Raw genomic sequence first — 19065 nt, 5'->3', positions numbered from 1 at the left:
AACAGCTTGAGGATGTAAACTACATGGCAGGCAATCTTCATGACTTTTATCAAAATGAAACAGAAGAGAGGGCTTCTTTTGTAGAGGTAAAACTGCCTGTGCAGCTTGCTATTGCTCAGGGTCACAGCGGTACAGCAATAACCGAATCTCTGTTTCCATAAAGCTCTCATAAGCACAAAATGCCAGACTGCAGGTCATTTTGCTGGAGAAGGACAACCGGTTTTGGTGCAAGCCCGTCTCCCTGTGTTCTGTGTGGAGAGGGACAGATAAGATGTCTTAAACATAAATAAAAAGTCACGTTTCATGTGTGCTGCGGGGATAAGCAAACATTTTTGTTTTATTTCAGTCACTTGGTACAAGCCTCCAAATGTCACCCTGGTGTTGCCTTGCTGTGAAGGCTTTTGTAGAAATGTTGTTATTGTGAGGCTGGACCTCTTTCCTGATATGATTAGGATCATATGTTCTCATCCATTATAAAATGAAGTACATGGAAATGAATGATACATGAGAGAAAGATATCTACTAAATTTGATTTCCAAAATACCCTTGCCTGAAATAAAAAATAAAAATAAATAATAAAATTTTAGTTAAAACATGCTTGTAATTCATTAGGTCTGCATAATTATAATGTTTTTCTAATAGATCATTGTATGATTTTTTTTTTTTTTTATGATTTAAAGAGATCTACATTTGAAATCAACCCTTGCATGAATAAATCACAATTGGCAAAACATGTTTAAATGTTCCTTTGCTTGGGGATTATTAGTTTGTTTTTGTTTGTTTGTTTTTTTTAAATCATACTGACCCATCCAGTTGCAAATGTTTCTATTTCTAACATGTATTTTAAATGTCTACTGTTAACATTTGTACTATTAAACATTTCTCTCTGTAATCAGTAGTTTTTATTATATTTTCTGCATCTATAGCAACACAGCTGTTGACAATTGCTACAGCCAGACTGCACTGCACACAACAAAGGGTGTAGAAGCAAACTTCAAGAGCTTAAATATTACAAAGTACCATTAAAAAAAAAATGGAGACGCTGAGCAAATAAACAAGCCATAAACAGCTATTAACTTAAAACGGGTAACAGAATACTTCTTATTGGTAGTGCATTTTGCAGATACAGTTTTCGACAAATAAATGTGTTTCTGGCACTGTATACCCATAAACAACATCTTCAGAGCAAAGCTGACATTCCCTGGGCATTAATGACTTGCACTCAGTAATCATCTGATAGCATGAAGTGTCTAGGCAATGCTGTGCATCCACGAGTGTCCTGATCGCCTATAGTCACAAAATGGGTTCTGAACCCAGTGGGTGGTGCCATAAAACAGCAGGTTCAGGCCTAAGACACCTGTTCCTAAAATAGTCCTACTTACTAATCTACTTGAATGTGGTGAATCCCCTGCTTCATCTCTCGAGCAGGCTTGGCTGTAGGGCACAAACAATGCAGGGCTGCTGAGAAGCAAATTATTAGCCAAAAAATGAAGAAAGGAAAAAAACAAAAAAAGTGGGAGGCAAATTGTTTTTCTCTAGCTTTTTTTTTTTTTTTTTTTTTAAATTACTCTGCTACTCTAGGTGTGCAAGAGTTTAGGTAGCAGTTAGGTAGCATGTCTTGCTGATTTCCTGCGACTAACAATCTGTAACTTCATATCTTATTTCTTTATTTATATTTTACAACTTTATGTATTTTTAAATCAACAGGAAACACGTATGCCTCTTTTCAACAACAGGCTCATTAGCAGGCTTAAATAATGTGTAGAGTTTCCTCTCCACAAAACACAATTCAGTCTTAAAATAACATAGTTTTCACTGCTCTCGATTACTAAACAATAAACATTTTTGCAGTAGCTTTTTAACTAAAACAGACTCCCTCATCACACACACCCCACATAAAATATGCAGATGGCAGTCCCTTTTACTTCCTGTTATGGAACAATGGCTGTGGATCTGTAGGAAACAGCTAGATTTGGAAACGGATATAAACAGAAATGAGTGTTTTTACAACCAGTCCTATCTCACGCCCAGTTCAGTGACACAGTGCACAAGAAGCACCAGCTTGCTGACCTGCTGCTTCGAGGGTCATGAGGCTAAATCTCCTTTCTGCCCATCTGCCTGGGGATCCAAACTGGTAATGTGCAGAGTTTCCAGATCTAGGGTTTCTTTATGGCTAGTGGATTGATTTCCTCAGTGACATGGGTTAGATTTTTCTTCTCTAGGGGCAGACTGACCTAGAAATAACTTTAGATCTTTCACTGCCTACTGTGCGGCTGGCTGTCAAGCAGGAGCTGGCAATGAGAAAATGCCAGTTTGTGTGGAACCTGTAAAGCACAGAGCTCCTTCAAAGAAGTGAAATCTGTCTGTAGTACATGTTCAAAGCCTTAAACTTTGTCAAGGCAATAGCAAGACTACTGTAATGTATCATTTAAGAACGTACAGTATTTGTGCATGATTGGAAACTGCTGCTGGATGACACTGCTGACAAGGGTTAAAAGATAAAGTCTTGATTTCAGGGACCAGAATGAAAGAGAAGCCAATCCAACATTATGAACACACAGTACTGTAGTAATACAAGTGACATTACTCTGCTTGTGGGTGCTAAAAAGCAAATGGGGTCCACAACGTGGCTTGCACTCTGGACTCCTAAATTCTGTGCAGTTTGTTTCAAGCACTGCTTGGACAGCGAACATCGTCTTTTTGCAAGACGACTAGATTGGCATGTTTTTTTGCTGTTTTTTTTTTTTTACCTGTGATCTTACATAGTGTTTTAAATAGCACAGTGACTAAATATAAAAACAAATCTAGTATTCGCTACAGTTTTTTTTTTTCAAGTGTTTTTTCTCTGCCTTTCCATTTCACCAAGCAGCGGTCACTTTTGCTCCACCAGTAAACTTTGCAGTTAATGGCCAATTTATTTCTTATATAGAAATTATATCAGAATAGTATGAAACTAACAGATACTACTATAGTTAAAAGGGAAACAAAACACTGGCAGATGGCTGTGGTCCAATTATGATGTCATAGTAGCAAAGCAGCTGCCTAATTACATCACAAAGAGGTTTAAAAAATTTAAAAAAAAAAAACATTGCACTTGTTTAACTAAATATGGAAACAAAAACATTCATGTGTTTTTAGCCACTGTTTTATATATCAAACAGTTTGTTTTTGTAATTTGGCTAAAAATCTTGACACTTTTTAAAAAAGTTTACAAGCTGTTTCTCAGCGTTCCTCTGTACAGGAGTATGACAAAATATCTGCCGGTAAACCCATACAATACAAACGATTATAATGTAAAAAAACAAATAAATAAAAAAAAATAAAACTTTAGCATTGAAATTTACAATCTAATAATGGAAAGAGTAAAACTTTCTAATGTACTTTCTTTTAACTGAAGCCAGCAAAAGTGTCACACTGAAAATTATGCTTTAAATATATCCTAAGAAAGGCTTATCCGGACTGTGCCCTTGGTTGTGTCTGTGTGTGTGTGTCTGTGTGTGTGTGTGTGTGTGTGTGTGACTCTGCATCCACATCATCAAAGACCGATTTTGAATACAATTTCTCTTTGGTTTCAGGTACAGAGTTCTTTTGATGTTTAAAGCAGTAATTTAAAAGGAATAGAAGGGCTACATTAACACTAAGCAGTACCACCAAACTGGCATAACAACTCCCCCCAAACTATACTGTAACTGCTATTCTGCACCTTAATGAACATTCTGAGTTTGGGGTTGTGAGCAATCGATTAAATCATGTAACTATAATGTTATGGAATTGTAGTAATAGCCTATCCCCAAGAAATGTACCAAATGAAAACGTTTACAACAATTAAAGCTCTATTATGCCAGGGGAAGAAACAGACAGTAAATGCAGCCTTCATTTTAAACCGATTGAAGTTCAAAGTATTTATTTTAATATTCAGTATTAACTTTTATTATTTCTACATTATTTAAATGTACCTAGTTAGTTGTATCTTTTAACAGACATTCTAATTAATTAAAGGCATGTGAATAATCAGTTAATCTTTAATTGAATAAAACACCTTTCTGAGAATGATCAGTTAGCATGACAAATTTATAAAGGTGTCAGATTAGGACTGGAAGCAAAGCACGATACCGTAATGGTCCAATAATGCCAGCCCTTGTAAAAGTTTAAATTACAAAGTCATTCAATAAACCAGCCTTTCACAGGTTTTGCAGTTCTCATTCATATATACACTCATGCCATATTACATATTACACTTTACACAGTAAAGACAGCGAGTCAAACTGTCCAGACAGTAGCCTGTGGGTTATTCGCATGCTCCAAACACAGCCAAACCCATAGGTCTCCCACGCTGCTCATCCTCAGAGTGGATTTTTCCTGCAGTGCAGGGGAGGTCTGGCAGTTCATTTCATATTGCCAGCAAGCGGTTCACAGTGCCTCAGATGTGCATATGGTACATGCACCCTTGATGGTGCTTGATACAGAAGGGTGTGCCTAAATCTTAAGGGTTTATGAACACAAGCAGAGCACAAGAAGATCTCCTCTAAATTGATCTCTCGGGGGTTCCCAAGCCTGTTTAGGGCTTCTGACCATCCTGCTCTGCTCTTGTAAACAGTCCACTTCTTGTCTTTGTTTCCCTGTTTTAACACTTTCTCTTTTCTTCCTCCTGTTATTCTTGTGTCCACTTGATCCCACTTGCTTGTTAAGCCTGGTGCCAAAGCCACATTCATGATGTGCAAAAATATAAAGCACGAATATAAATGACTTGCAGGTAATAAAAAAAATAAAAAGAATTTGACTAGTGCCATTATTCAAATATTAACTATACACCTTCATTAGTCATCATGGAACACTGTGGCAGCATTATTTTTAAAGTAAGGAGGCAGCACTGTCACTTTCAAAAAGGTTTCTCTGGAAATTAAGATTCCTTAAATAGACCCCAGATATGACAGGGGCAGACCGTTCCTGCAGTTTGTTTTTTGTTTTTTGTTTTTCTATTCAGGGCAAATGCATGTAGGACTACGCACCTAGTGCACAGCAGTAACACTGAAAACAGTTTTATCATTCAACAGCATGAAGTGACCTATAAAACCTCACTGGAAGTATGTCAGCTCGTTAAAGAGTTCTGAAGCCTCGCCGGGCACCAAACACTAACTCCACGGGGATGACCCATAATCAATATGAATTCCATTGTGTCATCGCAGACAGCAAAATGTCATAACAAATACATGTTTGGGGGACTACGATGATCACAGTGTTCTTTTTCAAGAATTCAAGCCATGAAACATTTTCAGAATAAGGCATTTAAAAAAAAATAATAATAATCTTTAAAAGCAAGACAGCTTAAAATCGCTGTCTAAGGTCACATAGGTTTGTGCATGTCAAGACGAAGACTATTTTTGCTTGGAGGTCAACTGCAGCATTTGCTGCCAAGATAAATCCACCAAAAAAGTATGTAACAGCAGGAGGGTTGGGGCTGGTTTTCTTTTTATAGCTGGTATACTTGCGACAGTCCTGATGCATTATGTTTTTTTAGGTCACCCACTTACAAAAAAAGTTTGTCATTTCCTGCTACATAAAATGCCTAAAACTATATAGATGTTCCATTTAACACCCAGCACCTCTTCATATTATAAAACATTCATTTAAAACCAGGCATCTGAAGTTATTACTTGATAAACACAGAGCAGGAAGGCTACAGTACATGGGTGTGTTGCTGGAGACAAAGACCCTCCTTGGCTTTCTCTCAATCCTCTTCACTCTGTCCTAATGCTCTAGCTATACTTTTCTCTTGAACTCAATGAAACTGAAGGGCTGCACAATACAAAATCACAGATCACAGAAAAGACAACATTATTATCACCATAAAAAAAGATTTTGAAAGTTATTATTAGGTTTACCGCGACATAACGCTACGCAAAGGAATGACTTGTTAGACAAAGTCTTGCAGTTGAAGTTATTCCTCTCAACTCCCGAATCTAAGGCAGACTGCAGACCTTAGCCAATACACTTTTATTGACATTTATTGACATATCTGTGAAAATGACAGCAAAACACTAAAAAAGAGGCAATCCAGCTGTAACATCAGCACTTTCATGCAAAGCCTTGAATTGAAAATCTACAAACTAACCTCCAGACACTCGGTTTTCCAATACAATCAAGACTGGCGGATGGTGCCCCTGACATTTTATACCCCCCCTACCAGATTAAGAAATCCCTGTGAATTTGAGTTCCTTTTATCTGGATTTTTTTACTGCCCTGCCGTTATAAAAACTTTTTTACCTTAACGAATTTAGTTTTTCAAGCCATCTCATTACCGAAACAGAACATTTAACACTGTGCATTAGCTAGCTGTTCTCCCATAAACTGCCCACACAAAGCGCAGTAATGAAGGTGTTTTTTTTTTTTTTTGCATTGTATTGCAATGTACAGCAGTGAGGGCTCGAATTGGCTTGAGGAGGAAGAAACAAACATTCTGCAAATTATTTTCCTGAAAACATTTTTTTGGGGCAGAATGTTCCTACACAATCTATTCAATTTCGCAGCCTTTCATGAAGGATGAGTCAGTCATTTAATAAATATAAAATACGTATCCTCAAAAGACATCATTATAAAAAGAAATTTCACTAATGAAACCAAAATTTTAAAAAAGCATGCAATATTCTGGTATTGTAAAAGTTATTTCAGCCCAAATCTCAGTGTGATTTTCACTTGATAAGCCTGGAATCTGTGTGCTGCAGCATACGCATAGCTTGGTAGCCCTGGTGCTTACACACTACATCGGATTTTACTGCCTTTCCCCTTGGGAGTCCTGTTTATGTGACCAGGGTTAATAAAGCTTCGTTTGCAATAATATTGGAGACCCAGAGAGCTCCCATTATTCAATCGCTGTCAGGGTAAGGTGTTAGGGTCAGATTTACTGGTACCACAGGTCTCAGTATTGGCTGTTTATGATAATTTTCCCTTGGTTGGCTTCCCTTGTGCTAACACTGTGCATTAGCTAGCTGTTCTCCCATAAACTGCCCACACAAAGCGCAGTAATGAAGGTGTAAAATGTGGTTCCTTTTTACTTTGTCCCAGCAAATCATTTGTGAAATGACTGGATTTTTTTTTTCTTTCAGTTACGTATTAAGAATAAAAGCAGTTACTTCCCCTTCATTGGATCCAATGCCTTATGCACTCATTTGTTACTAATTGTTTCTCTCTGGTGAGAATATACCTGAAGAGGAGTAAAACTATTCTGAAAAACCTTGAAGCATTTACAATGTCTCAATTTTCATGATTTTTTTCCCTTACCATTCAAATTAAAAATTACCTTCAAATTGAGAACTAAACTACAAAGAGATGGGCAAATTACTGATCCCTAATCTACAGTAAGATCTGTCTCCACCTGGGTTAACAGACTTTGCTGAATGCCCCTTGAGTTCCAATTAGCATGTAAATGACACACCCCACATGCATGAAAAGAAGCCTTATCAAAAAGAAAGGAAAATGTATTCAAATTAGACACCACATGCTTTTTTTAATAATTAATTTTAATAAGTCTCATTCTAGAATGCACTGAGCATGCGCATGAAAATCTACAAGCAGAGCCCAAACTCAATAATAGTGCATCAAGAGACCCACGCCAAAGTGATGCAATCGTGCATAAAAGACATATCCCTGAATAAAGGAGAAATTGTCAAAGCTATACTAAAAATATTCCTGGTTGACTTTCAAACAACATGCGAGCACTGTTTACGCTAATGTGGGCTATATTTCATTAGAAACCAGATCTTGTTAGTTTCTCAGTTTCTTCCTAAAAAGGTAGTTTTAACAACTGGCATACAAGGTTTTCCTCTCTTCCAATGCTTTCACTGAATTAATTTAACAAACGTGTTTCTGCTACTACCTGCAGCAGCAGTAGGTTATACGTGTCAGCTGGCAGTGCAGCTGTAGCTCTGAAAGGCAAAAAAAATGTAAACTAATGTATATCACAGTCAGCCCAAAAGGCCTAGTGATGTTGGTTTACCAGTCATGCAGGTTAATCCCATGTTATCTCCAATTCTTACTTCTCTTATACAGTAAAAAAAAAAAAAAAAAAAAAAAAAAAAAAAAAAAAAACTAATGAGATCTGTTATTAATACAGACTCCAGCTTCAAAATGTAACGCCGGGCGAAGCCGGTAATGGCCAAACAGACACTTCTCTGAAAAAGAAATCTTCACACCTCATTAACAGTGCTGTGTTGGCTTAATCTCTCATTTTGAGGTCAAACAAGCAGCATAAAAGTATGATTTTTTGGGGGGTTTTTTGTTACAGAATTCCCATGAAATAAGTCCCTATTAAAACAGTGATTTACTAGTACTGCCCTTCAACAACATACTGTAGCAGAGTGATGTGAAATTCTAGTGTGAACCAAATCATGCTTGTCAGGCAGTTTGCACACTAGCTTAGACATAAAGTAAGTAGGCTTTGTAAAAGACGGGCATTGTTGATACGGTATGTCATTGCTGCCCTGCTGGATATCTCTGCCGAAACTGAAATTAAACTCTTAAATTACATTGCCTTTCAATGAGCAATACAATCTCATTGGCTGATCAACTGTAAAACATGAAGATCAATAAAGAGTGATGCCACATGCTGATGCTGTCATAACCTCAAACATCTCAGCCAGGGCTTAATTTGTTAACAAAAAGATACCCGATCTTTTAATTGAGCAAGACCTAATGCACTGACCTTGACATACAGTAGCTTCCATGAATGATCAACTGCTTCTGGATCGGGGTTTCGTTCCTTATTGTTGCTGACGGTAGCTGTATGCCAACTTTGCCTCGCCACGTTTTAACATAATCTTTAGGTGGGAACAATATCAGTGGCGGGCCAACATTTCATTATTTGCAAACTGTATAATTCTCACCATCAGATTAAAAGGTACCGGTCTGAGGCTCCCGTGTGGCGCATCCAGTAAAGGCGCTCCTCGTGGAGTGCAGGATGCGCTCTATAGCCTGGAGATCGCAGGTTGGAATCCAGGCTATGTCATTGCCGACCGTGACCGCACAATTGGCCGAGCGCCGCCCAGGTAGGGAGGGCTTAGGTCGGCAGGGGAATCCACGGTTCACCACACACCAGCAACCACTGAGGCTGACAGGGCGCCCGAGGGTCTGCAGTGGAGCCATTCAGATCTGTGTTGTCCTCCGGCACTATAGGTTTGGTAGCTTCACTGTGGATGCACAATGCGAGAAACGACGGACTGGCAGGAACACGTTTCAGAGGGCACGTGTTTCAGTCACCGAGGGGTTGCAGCGGTGAACCGCGATAAAAACAATAATTGGGCATTCCAAATTGGGGAGAAAACCAGAGTAAAAACCACTGGCGACGACTAAACTAAAAAATGAATAAATAAATAAATAAAAAAGGTACCGTTCCGAGATCCTGCACAAATTAAACCCTGATTTCATACTGATTGTGTGCAAGCTAACTATGTTCTTATACACAAAAATAAAATGCATTGCAGATCAACTGGGACATGCATGTAAAGTCCCTATATTATACACACACAACAGTTAGCAGCTTGGATAAGCAGACACCATTCTGGGAGAATATACATTCAGCTTTAAAAACCACACCCAATGATTTAGTCTGTAACAACTTTGCCCTAGTGAACCTGGATCTTGTGTCTATCTTCTGGATGCAACAACAAGTACGTCTTGTCCTTCCTAAAAGAATATTTCAGGGGCAGAAAGCCAAGACCTAAATAACGTGGCACCTCTTCTGCCTTCAATTTAAGCTTTGTGTTACATTTGCACTGCATTGTGTGCACTTATAGGAGACTATGAGAACAAAAAGTATACATTACCCACTGCATGATAATAGGATACATGCACTAGCAAAAAGGGGATGGCGTTGCCACGAGAGAGCTGCACACACAGATAATGATAATGTAGAGTAAAAATAAGCCCCATCACTGGGGACCTGCAATGTCAGAGCAGGATTAAACAAACCAGAATCCAAGTGATGATAGAGTGCATTGCTAATGAATGGGTACAATTTGGTGGGGGGGTCAAAGATGGAAATGCTGCTTTGAACATCAACTGCTAAAGTCTTCTACAATTAGCAGAGCCACTGAAATGCTAAGGCAGCAATCTGAAACGAGTTACAGATTTTTATTCTGGCTGCAAGAACATCCAGTAGTAGAGAGCTGCGGTCATACAGTAGAATATGTTACCGCACCCATCAAACAACTTGAGCACAGTACCCCCAAAGGGTTAATAAGAGAGAGAGAGAGAGAGAGAGAGAGAGAGAGAGAGAGAGAGAGAGAGAGAGAGAGAGAGAGAGAGAGAGAGAAAGAAACATTTTGTAACTTAATCCCCACTAAAACCTTTTGACAAAAGGCTGCCAAATGAGATTGTGCCAAAACATCTATCACTGTTTTATTGCTGTAGTGAAGGGACTCGGGGACGCAAAAAAACAAAAAGAAAACCTTTAAGCTGGATTCAAACACAGGCTTCCCAAGGCAGATGACAGTTTTGCTGGCCACTTTTCTATGCTTTTACAGGGTGAAGGAAGTAACAGCACAGTAGTAAACAGTGAGTAAAAATCCTCCTTAAAACCAGACAACAGCAGCTGCAGATGTTTTCTGCAGGGACTTCAAAGCTTCACTACAAGGAAGGAAAACCAGAAAAAAAAAACCTGGCACTCATGGAAATGTGTGTAGAGGTTGTACAGTAGCAGTGCGGTTTCATTTGCTTTGGCTCTAAGCTACTGGCTTTGTGTTAGGTAGGGGGGAAAATGGGCAATTACCTCGTGCAGCTCCAATATCGTTCTCCAATGGACGATTTTATAACGTCAACCCAACAAAGGTCACCATTGAAATACGGTACCAAAAAGAAGAGTAAAAACCAAAAGGCACGATTTTCCAAATGGTTTGGACCAATAACCCAATCTTAAATCTGTGGCTTGTAAATTATTTCCTGCCGTACACCACTGCCTGAGGTCATGCGGTTAAACTTTAAAAATAAATCTGCAACTGGTTTATAATGGGTGAAAAATCAAGTTTGGACATGTAATATTTCAACCAAAAAATTTGGGCTTCCATTTATTACCCTCCCCCGGAAACCAGTTGTCGATCACAGCAGTCCCAGTTTTACTCCGTTTTGTTTAACACAGGACAGAAGCAGCTGAAAGTGTTTTCATTTCAGTAAAAGAAAAGATTGTTTTCGTTTTCACCTACACGTTCAAGAAATACCAAGGCATTTTCTTTCCACGTTTTTACCTGTTACATCTGATATGACTGGGCCTTGCAGAGTAATTCCCTCCCGATGTATCTGACAGCTGTGTACAATGTGCCCTACGCCCACACCATGCTGATCAGCTGAACCCAAACACCTGCCAGGAATAGGATGAATCCTTGCTGCCAGGCTAGCTGAACAAGCTGGGAGAAATTATGAGCCCTGCTCCATGTCAATTTAAAAATATATATCGAATAAACTGTATATATCTGTATGGAAATACAGTACATTGTGAAAGAGCTACAGAAGCACATTTGAAAAACACTCACTGTCATCCTTTTTGGCTGTTATGCATTCCTTAATGGAGTCTGTAAGGCCAAGGCTGGCAGCTGTAGGGAGCGGCCCCAGTAACGAGGCAAGGGGAAGACGTTTAACAGGGGACATGTCTTTTTCTATTGCTGTCCTTTCCTCCTCATCATCCTCCTTTTCGTCAAGAATTTCGCAATAAAAATTATTGTTGAGGTGATTCGCTGCTGCCTCCAATTCCAAATCATCCAATTCCTCTTCCCCGGGAGCACCAGAAGCAACTGAGATACTGTCGTCCATCACAGAGTCTGAAACAGAGCAAATGCTATCATTAGGTTTGCAGAAAACAAGGATTCCCCATAAGGCACACGTTAAAATGAACTCTAGAAGTACCATTAGTTGAACAAGAACTAAGTGATCTTAGACACACACACACAATTATTATTTGTTTACTTAGCACACCCAATCATAAAAGCATTTATACCTTCATATTCAGGGATGGAAATAAGACTCCCATTGCATAGTAGCTGGACCTATTCCTGGTTTTATTATTATTATTGTTATTATTATTATTATTATTAAAGCAATTCATTCTCCTGACTGTCAGTTTGTTATGTGCATTACACTGTAATCGCTTGATAAACAGCCTTGTATCCTAGTAGGCTGGCCTATTACTCTTCACTGTACTCTTACCCCAACGTGTGCTTATCAACAGTTACAAGCCCACACAAGTCTTACAACAGTGCAGCTAGTTTAGGTTTAGAGATTAAATACATATCATCATCATCGTCGTCACCACTGTCACATATTGAAAGCATGTCATTTATTGTATTTGTTTTTTTATACAGGGTATAATGTATTAGACTAACAGCAGTTATTATTATTATTATTATTATTATTATTATTATTATTATTATTATCATCATCTTTATCTAGGGCGACTTACAGTTGTTACAGAATATTACAATACAAAGTATCACATTACAAAATATTACATTAAAGAAAATTAGAAAGAAAAAAGTTAACAGGATGTTCAACAAAGACAGTTTAAAAAATGTGAATTAACAGCAACGAAACCATTTCTAGTTCCATACAGCAACTTTAGTAATTACAGCAGCGCTAATCACATCTCATAATCAGCTGATTATATGGCTTCCTGAGGGATCACTTAAATAACACGCAGCTGCTCAACTAAGAGCTAAAACAACTGCAGAATCCTCCGTACCTTCCACTGCGTAAGATGCATATGGTCCTTTCAGCTTTGGTCGACTGTTCTCCAGTTCAGTCTCTATTTCATCCTGGTAGCATGTTATTTCACCTACAAAACAAATTACAATAACATAAATAAAACACTATAACAATGACATTCCCCCATTACAATGTACCTGGAGATTCGCCACAAAGCAAATAATAATAATAATAATAATAATAATAATAATAACATACTGCAACTTCATCAAGCTTCTTGGCTAACTCTTGCTCGAGCTTAATAAAAAAAAAAAAAAAAAAAAAAAAAAGTTAAATCTGTCAAAGATTAGCAGTACCATCAATGAGAACAGAAAAACACTGAACACAACCATACCTAGTCAGACTACTGCATGTACTGTAATACAACTGGTTATTGCAATAGCATTTTATTTAGGTTGTCTCAACTTAGCCCTCAGTGCACAGTCGTCTAAAACCACCAGCATCAAAAAGAGAGTCAGCAGATTGGCTTGAGACTGAAGTTCTGTTTCACTCACTATTACTGTGTGAGGCAACTCGCAGGGCAATGCAAGGAATCCCCACTGCCTGCTATCCCTGCTACTGGCACCTGGATTTCTGAACAGGAATTACATTTACCTGTTTGAATTTCTCTTTGTTCTGTCCTGCTGTGAATGACGGAGGATCACATTCCTCTGTCAAGTCTACTTTCATGAACTCATCAATTGTTAGGCTGCTTGTTGGAGTATCTTCAAATTCTGTTAGTCTGCAATAATTGTATATCACAAAAGTTAGATTACCTACTGTAAAGAATTAACATTAAGCCATTTGAACCAAATGAATAGAACAGACCCTCAAATCTTCAACACAATCTTTTTTTTTCTTTTTAATTTAGTAAATCGCCAATTTATTTTTTTACCCCGTTTTTCTCCCAATTTGAAATAGCCGATTATTTTAGGCTCAGCTCACCACTACCGCCACCCCCGCACTGACTCGGGAGTCGAAGACAAACACACGCTGTCTTCCGAAACATTCGCCATCAGCTGACCGCTTTTTTTCACTTTGCAGGCCCATCATGCAGCCACCTCAGAGCTACAGGTCAAAGGACAACGCAGCTCTGGGCAGCTTACAGGCAAGCCCACAGATGCCCAGCCAGTCCACAGGGGTCGCTGGCGGTGAGCCGAGGACACCCAGGCCGACATAGGTTCTCCCCACCCGGGCGACCGCCCCTTGGGAGCTCTTGTCCACGGTCGGTAGTGGAATAGCTTGGACTCAAACCGGTGACCTCCAGGCTATAGGGCACGGCCTGCGCTCCACGTGGCCTTTGCCGGATGCGCCACTTTGGAGCCCTCAATACAATCCTTTTAGCAGCCATACGTGTGCTCCTGTAAACCTGCATGCATTATCTTCAATCTTTTATATAACGTTTACTTCTGAAACACTTGTCTTATATACGTGCAAGTTGATAATGAGACCACGCCATTTATTAACTTACAGAAGTAAATATATACATAACTGACTAATTAACTCCAAAGTAAAGGTAACTGCACTCACACAGACATGTCTTGTTAGCCTGACCTCCTTCAGGGTAATGAAGCTGATTTATTAAAACATGTAGTGATCTTGTTAAAAAACATCGACATCCTGGAGACATCGTCATTGTACATGGTACATGCTGTCATACTTGCAAAGAAACATTTTATTTTATTACAAATTATGTCCTGATATAAAAGTCTTAATTCTTACACAGTTGTATAAAGGAGTTATTACAGTACTTTTATAACCAGCTATGTACGTGTTCTGTGTAAAAACACCAGAAGTTGAAATGTCCTATTTGGCAGTCACAGTAGAGGTGAGGCCTGTGCCCCCCCCCCCCCCAACTTCACAAAACAAGTTCATTTTGCTACTGTTGAGAGTGAGAATATGGGGGGGGGGGGGAGACCAAGGCTATGAGCAAACTTTTTGGTAATATCGCATGGTCTGCTGAACATGAATTTTATAAACTTGTTGCCTTATGAAACTCCTTCTACTGAACTTGCTGGCATGTTACAATGTAATAATTGTAAAAAATATTCAGATGCCAACAGAAACTTGGAACTGTATGTAACCACATGCTTTTCATCATTCATTTACAGCCTTTTAATAAACCTGGATCAAAGGCATCTAGTTATTTCGTGTGTATTGTTAAAAATCTAAACTTCAGAAACTGGCAATGGGCAACAAGGTCATATAATACACAGTATGCGTGTTTATCACAAAGGGGTTTAAAACCCCACGCAAAAGGGTTCACTTGGGACCCATATTACAAACTCTAATTTAACTACTTCTGATTCAGTAATGATCCAGTCAAAAACTGTTTTTTTTTTTTCTCTCACAGTGAGCGATTCAGCTGTTTCATTCGGTTTCTGCCAGTGTGAATAATCAATGCTGTCACTTTATCTGAAATGTGTTCCATCAACCTTTCAATTCAAGAGCATAAAAGCAGAAATAACAGCTCTTCAGTCAAACAGGTATAAAAACAAAACTGCATTTGCGGCTCATTTTACCTCGGCTTGCAGCCTTTCACAAAGGCTTTTTTTTTTTTTTTCTGAAGAAAATTCTAAAAAATGTCTCTTTCGTAAATAAACATACTGGTGTTTTCTCAAAGGATTTATGCTTGAAATAAATAAAATATTCTACACAGCTAGTACACAACTAATTAAAAGATGCACTGGGATGGATTTTTGGTGCACATGAATGGTGCTGGATTGGCAACCCCTCTTCAATCCAAGGAGCAGGGAAAGCACTGACATGGCAATGTGACTTTATCAATCTGGCCTGCAGCCATGCCTCAAGTCTGCCTTGAAGGGACTAGCCTCTTAGCAGACGAGTGGCACATCAGTCAATCCAATCCAATCCCATTTTTAATAGCGAAAGCAGAGGTGCTTTTAAAAGATATGTTCAGGACAGTCTACACGTGCCTAAATGTATACTGAAATCACTGAAATGATGAAGCAGGCACATTAAGCTTAATTTGATGTAGTCTTATAATGTATGATTTTGTAGGTCTCAAATAAATTGCATTCCGGTAATACAAATATATTTCTAATTCTTCAATATGCTCATTGTACAAGTATACAATATCGTGCAGTAATTAGATTTACGAGGAAATAAACATTACAGACGCATTATCGACTTCTGTTAAGAAAAGCCACTGATCACGTTTTACTGCAGCATGGAGTTATAAAACAACCGTCCCTGTCAAATGTAGGAATGGCTCTGTGAAAGATTGTCTTGGACAGTTTGTAAAAATACTGCTAAAAAAAAAATTTGTATTTTTTCTTGCCAGATGACTGCAATCAAATATGGCCTAAAGAACCATAGAACAAAGCTGTGTTCCTAACATGAAGCCAGTCTCTCCGTGTTAGCACTTTATCACCCAGGCACCCAAGCTTCATGACCACAGTATAGCTGCAACGTCAAGTCACATGTAAAAGTAAAGGGTATCATTACACAGACAAATCCTGTAACTTCAACACTGAAAATAAGAAGTCGTCGGAATCTGATCTCTCTACATATGCACTTAGTTGTAAAGTTAGTAATAAGTATACACAGCTTAAAAATGAGGACACTGTCAGTAGCAAACAAAATCGATTGCAGAATGATCTCCAAGTGTTCACTTGCAACCAAGATTGTGTCAGAAAAACTATCTTTAACAAAAAACCCACATATAGCTTGTATTTTATCTAAGAATCTGATCAGATGTATAGGACTTACAAAAACATACAAGCTACTCTTAAAGGTATAGTTAATTAGAGCAACCAGTATCATTAAATCCACCATTACCAACATCCACTGTGTGTACAGTACAGGTAAAACTGCACATGCACAGAGAGACTGCACAGAATATGACACTCTGCTTAACATGAAGCAAAGAATGAGTTTTATCACCAAAAAATTAAGACTGAAATACTGCCAACAAATAAAATAAAAAAGTTTCAGCACAATTGTATCTTTAAAGAGAGGCGTACACTCCCACCATGTCCCCATCTCCAGGGGGGGTATAAAAAGAAGGCGGTTGCATTCTGAATAAGGCAGCGATTGTTTCAGCAACTACTGCCTGATGTTATGACATATGGGTTGAAACAGTTTCAACTCGCCATATTGGGGTTGCTAACAGCTGCTTATCCACCTCTGGTAAACTGAAATCAGTTATTCTCTCTAGCTGGGAAACTTCAGGCTGTGCTTGGCCTGAGAAAGAACTACTGCTGCCTGCCAGAGTTGCCTCTAGGCTCTTACTGAAGGAGTTCCTTACAGAAGCCCAGTGAAAGCCAGAACATCATCATTACAGTAATAGTTTATCCACAGTGTTGCACAAGTCAATAGGAATTAATATAGAGCATAAATAATTAGCCCAGAAACCCTCTGAAACAATTTGCATTTATAACGCTGCTGGCTATAGTTAATGAACCGGTGAAGAGGCTGAAAAACTAGTATGTCGCAGTATTGTGATCTGCTTGAGTTGTGCCCAAAATGTACAAGGGGCAGGCTGACAGTCATTTGTTATTCCAATAGCATTCTATATCCTATCTAGTCAATGAGTATGTAGCCAATGGCACAGCAGCACCATGTGCATTATATTAAACATTGTAGAAATATCTATATGTGTAGCCCTGTAGCATTTAATCTTAAAGGGATGTAGATCTGTCTGCAGTGGACTTAAGGTTTTGAAATACTGTTCTTTGCTTATCAGCTGGAACTGCTATTACATAATAACTGAAACAAAGACTGAGTCATTTAAACTCATATCAGAGAAAAAAATGAAAAACAAAACCTGGTTATAATCAGGAAGGGTTGGGAGGTTAGTATTTTTATGGAAAATGTTTTTGTGGTTTTTTTTGTTTTAGCACTAATGTTAAAGACCTTACAGGAATACAGAGAGGAATAAACCCCACCCACCTTTTCCTTAGAGTAGATTCGCAAACCTTGACTACTCGAATAATTTCTTTCACAGTGCGACGAAATTCATGCATCCTAGCGGCTACAAGGAGGGCTGTGGCAAACAAAATAAAATAAAAAAACACAACATTTTAAAAAGCATCGGTTAAAACAATGAGGGAAAAAAAGTCAATCTTAATATGCATTGCTTTGATATGAACAGCCTGGAAATCAAAATGTTTTTAAATTCTTTGACGACATGATTGCCCACAGGATCTGGATATCCTCATAAGGTTGTCTTTGGGGAAGTGTGGTGGGGAAGCACATTAGCATTGCACTAAAGACCAGAAGGGACCCATTGTGCACTCAAGCCTGTGCAACATTGATACGCTTCCCTAGTTCATATCCTCACAATTAACATAGAGGATAACAAATAAGGAACTAAGCAGCAATAACAATAGATATTGTAACCGAGCGAGAGCCCTGCCTATATATGCACTGGGTATTCACAGTGTCTTATAATTTTGTAGTCTACAACAGGGGTGTCCTGGCCGAAGGCTAAAAGACTATGTCAAAAGGCCAAGACCCAAGCCACTGTAAGTGTGTGTGTGTCTGTCTAATATATATATATATATATATATATATATATATATATATATATATATATACGCACACACACATTATATCCCACTTACACTGGGCATTCAGATTCGACAAGAGATTTCAGCATTACATGCAAAATAAAAGAACAGTTCCTTTTGGATAGAATGGTAAAGTGATAAATACTCCATGACTCCTAAATTCTCACTCTTCACTGTTGCTGGCTTTGGTAGAGCGAATAACTAAAAGAACAGTGGCAAGAACAATCACATTACAATGTTCAATAGCAGTAAAACACAGACCACACACCCACACACCCATTGTGTTTGCTTTTTAAAGAATTCTTATGTATGATTTTTGGATAGGCTACTAGCAGTACTGCCATCTCCTGAGGCAAGATTACTGACACAACGAAATATTTCCCCATCCAAATTCTAGTAAGTCTGGCAAGAGAACATAAAGCAGGACATTAAGCCAGTTCACAGGGAATGACTACTATTATATAACTGTACTTCTGAATAGCCCTTAGCAACACACGTAAAGCAAAACCACATACTGTACCACATAAAGACATTAATACAACACATACAATGAAGCTTTAAGAAACTTTGACAGGAAACTTTGTGCAAGTACGCAACTAAAGCATAGGACTATAACTGGAAATCTATTGAGAAAACATAAGCAGAACTGGATATGACCGACAAGGGCATCATGGTAAAATGTCAGAAATGTTATTTCACCAGTCATCATAATACTGTACTTCTACACTTTAAAAAATGAAGCACTTATGTTTCATGCATCTACAATATAGGTTAGGCTTCAGCAAGGGATTCAGGTGTGCAAAGGTTA

General features: G+C 38.5%; 1 protein-coding gene across 3 annotated transcripts in view; it reads right to left on the bottom strand.

The window, feature by feature from the left end:
• Positions 1-19065, bottom strand: part of LOC121324710 (transcription factor IIIB 90 kDa subunit-like) — a 77744-nt gene that overhangs the window by 24559 nt on the left and 34120 nt on the right. For all 3 annotated transcript variants that reach the window (XR_005951261.1, XM_041266836.1, XM_041266838.1), the window contains exons 8-12: positions 17638-17731; positions 13339-13465; positions 12944-12981; positions 12722-12816; positions 11520-11804 (exon numbers count right to left, since the gene is read on the bottom strand). Coding sequence is in view for 2 of the 3 variants with exons in the window: in XM_041266836.1 (XP_041122770.1) it covers positions 11520-11804; positions 12722-12816; positions 12944-12981; positions 13339-13465; positions 17638-17731 (639 nt within the window). In the remaining variant the exon portion in view is untranslated. The remainder of the gene's footprint in view (positions 1-11519; positions 11805-12721; positions 12817-12943; positions 12982-13338; positions 13466-17637; positions 17732-19065) is intronic.

Source organism: Polyodon spathula, chromosome 12, assembly GCF_017654505.1.
Source record: "Polyodon spathula isolate WHYD16114869_AA chromosome 12, ASM1765450v1, whole genome shotgun sequence".
Classification (NCBI taxonomy): Eukaryota; Metazoa; Chordata; class Actinopteri; order Acipenseriformes; family Polyodontidae; genus Polyodon; species Polyodon spathula.
This window is presented reverse-complemented; position numbering and strand designations above follow the sequence as displayed.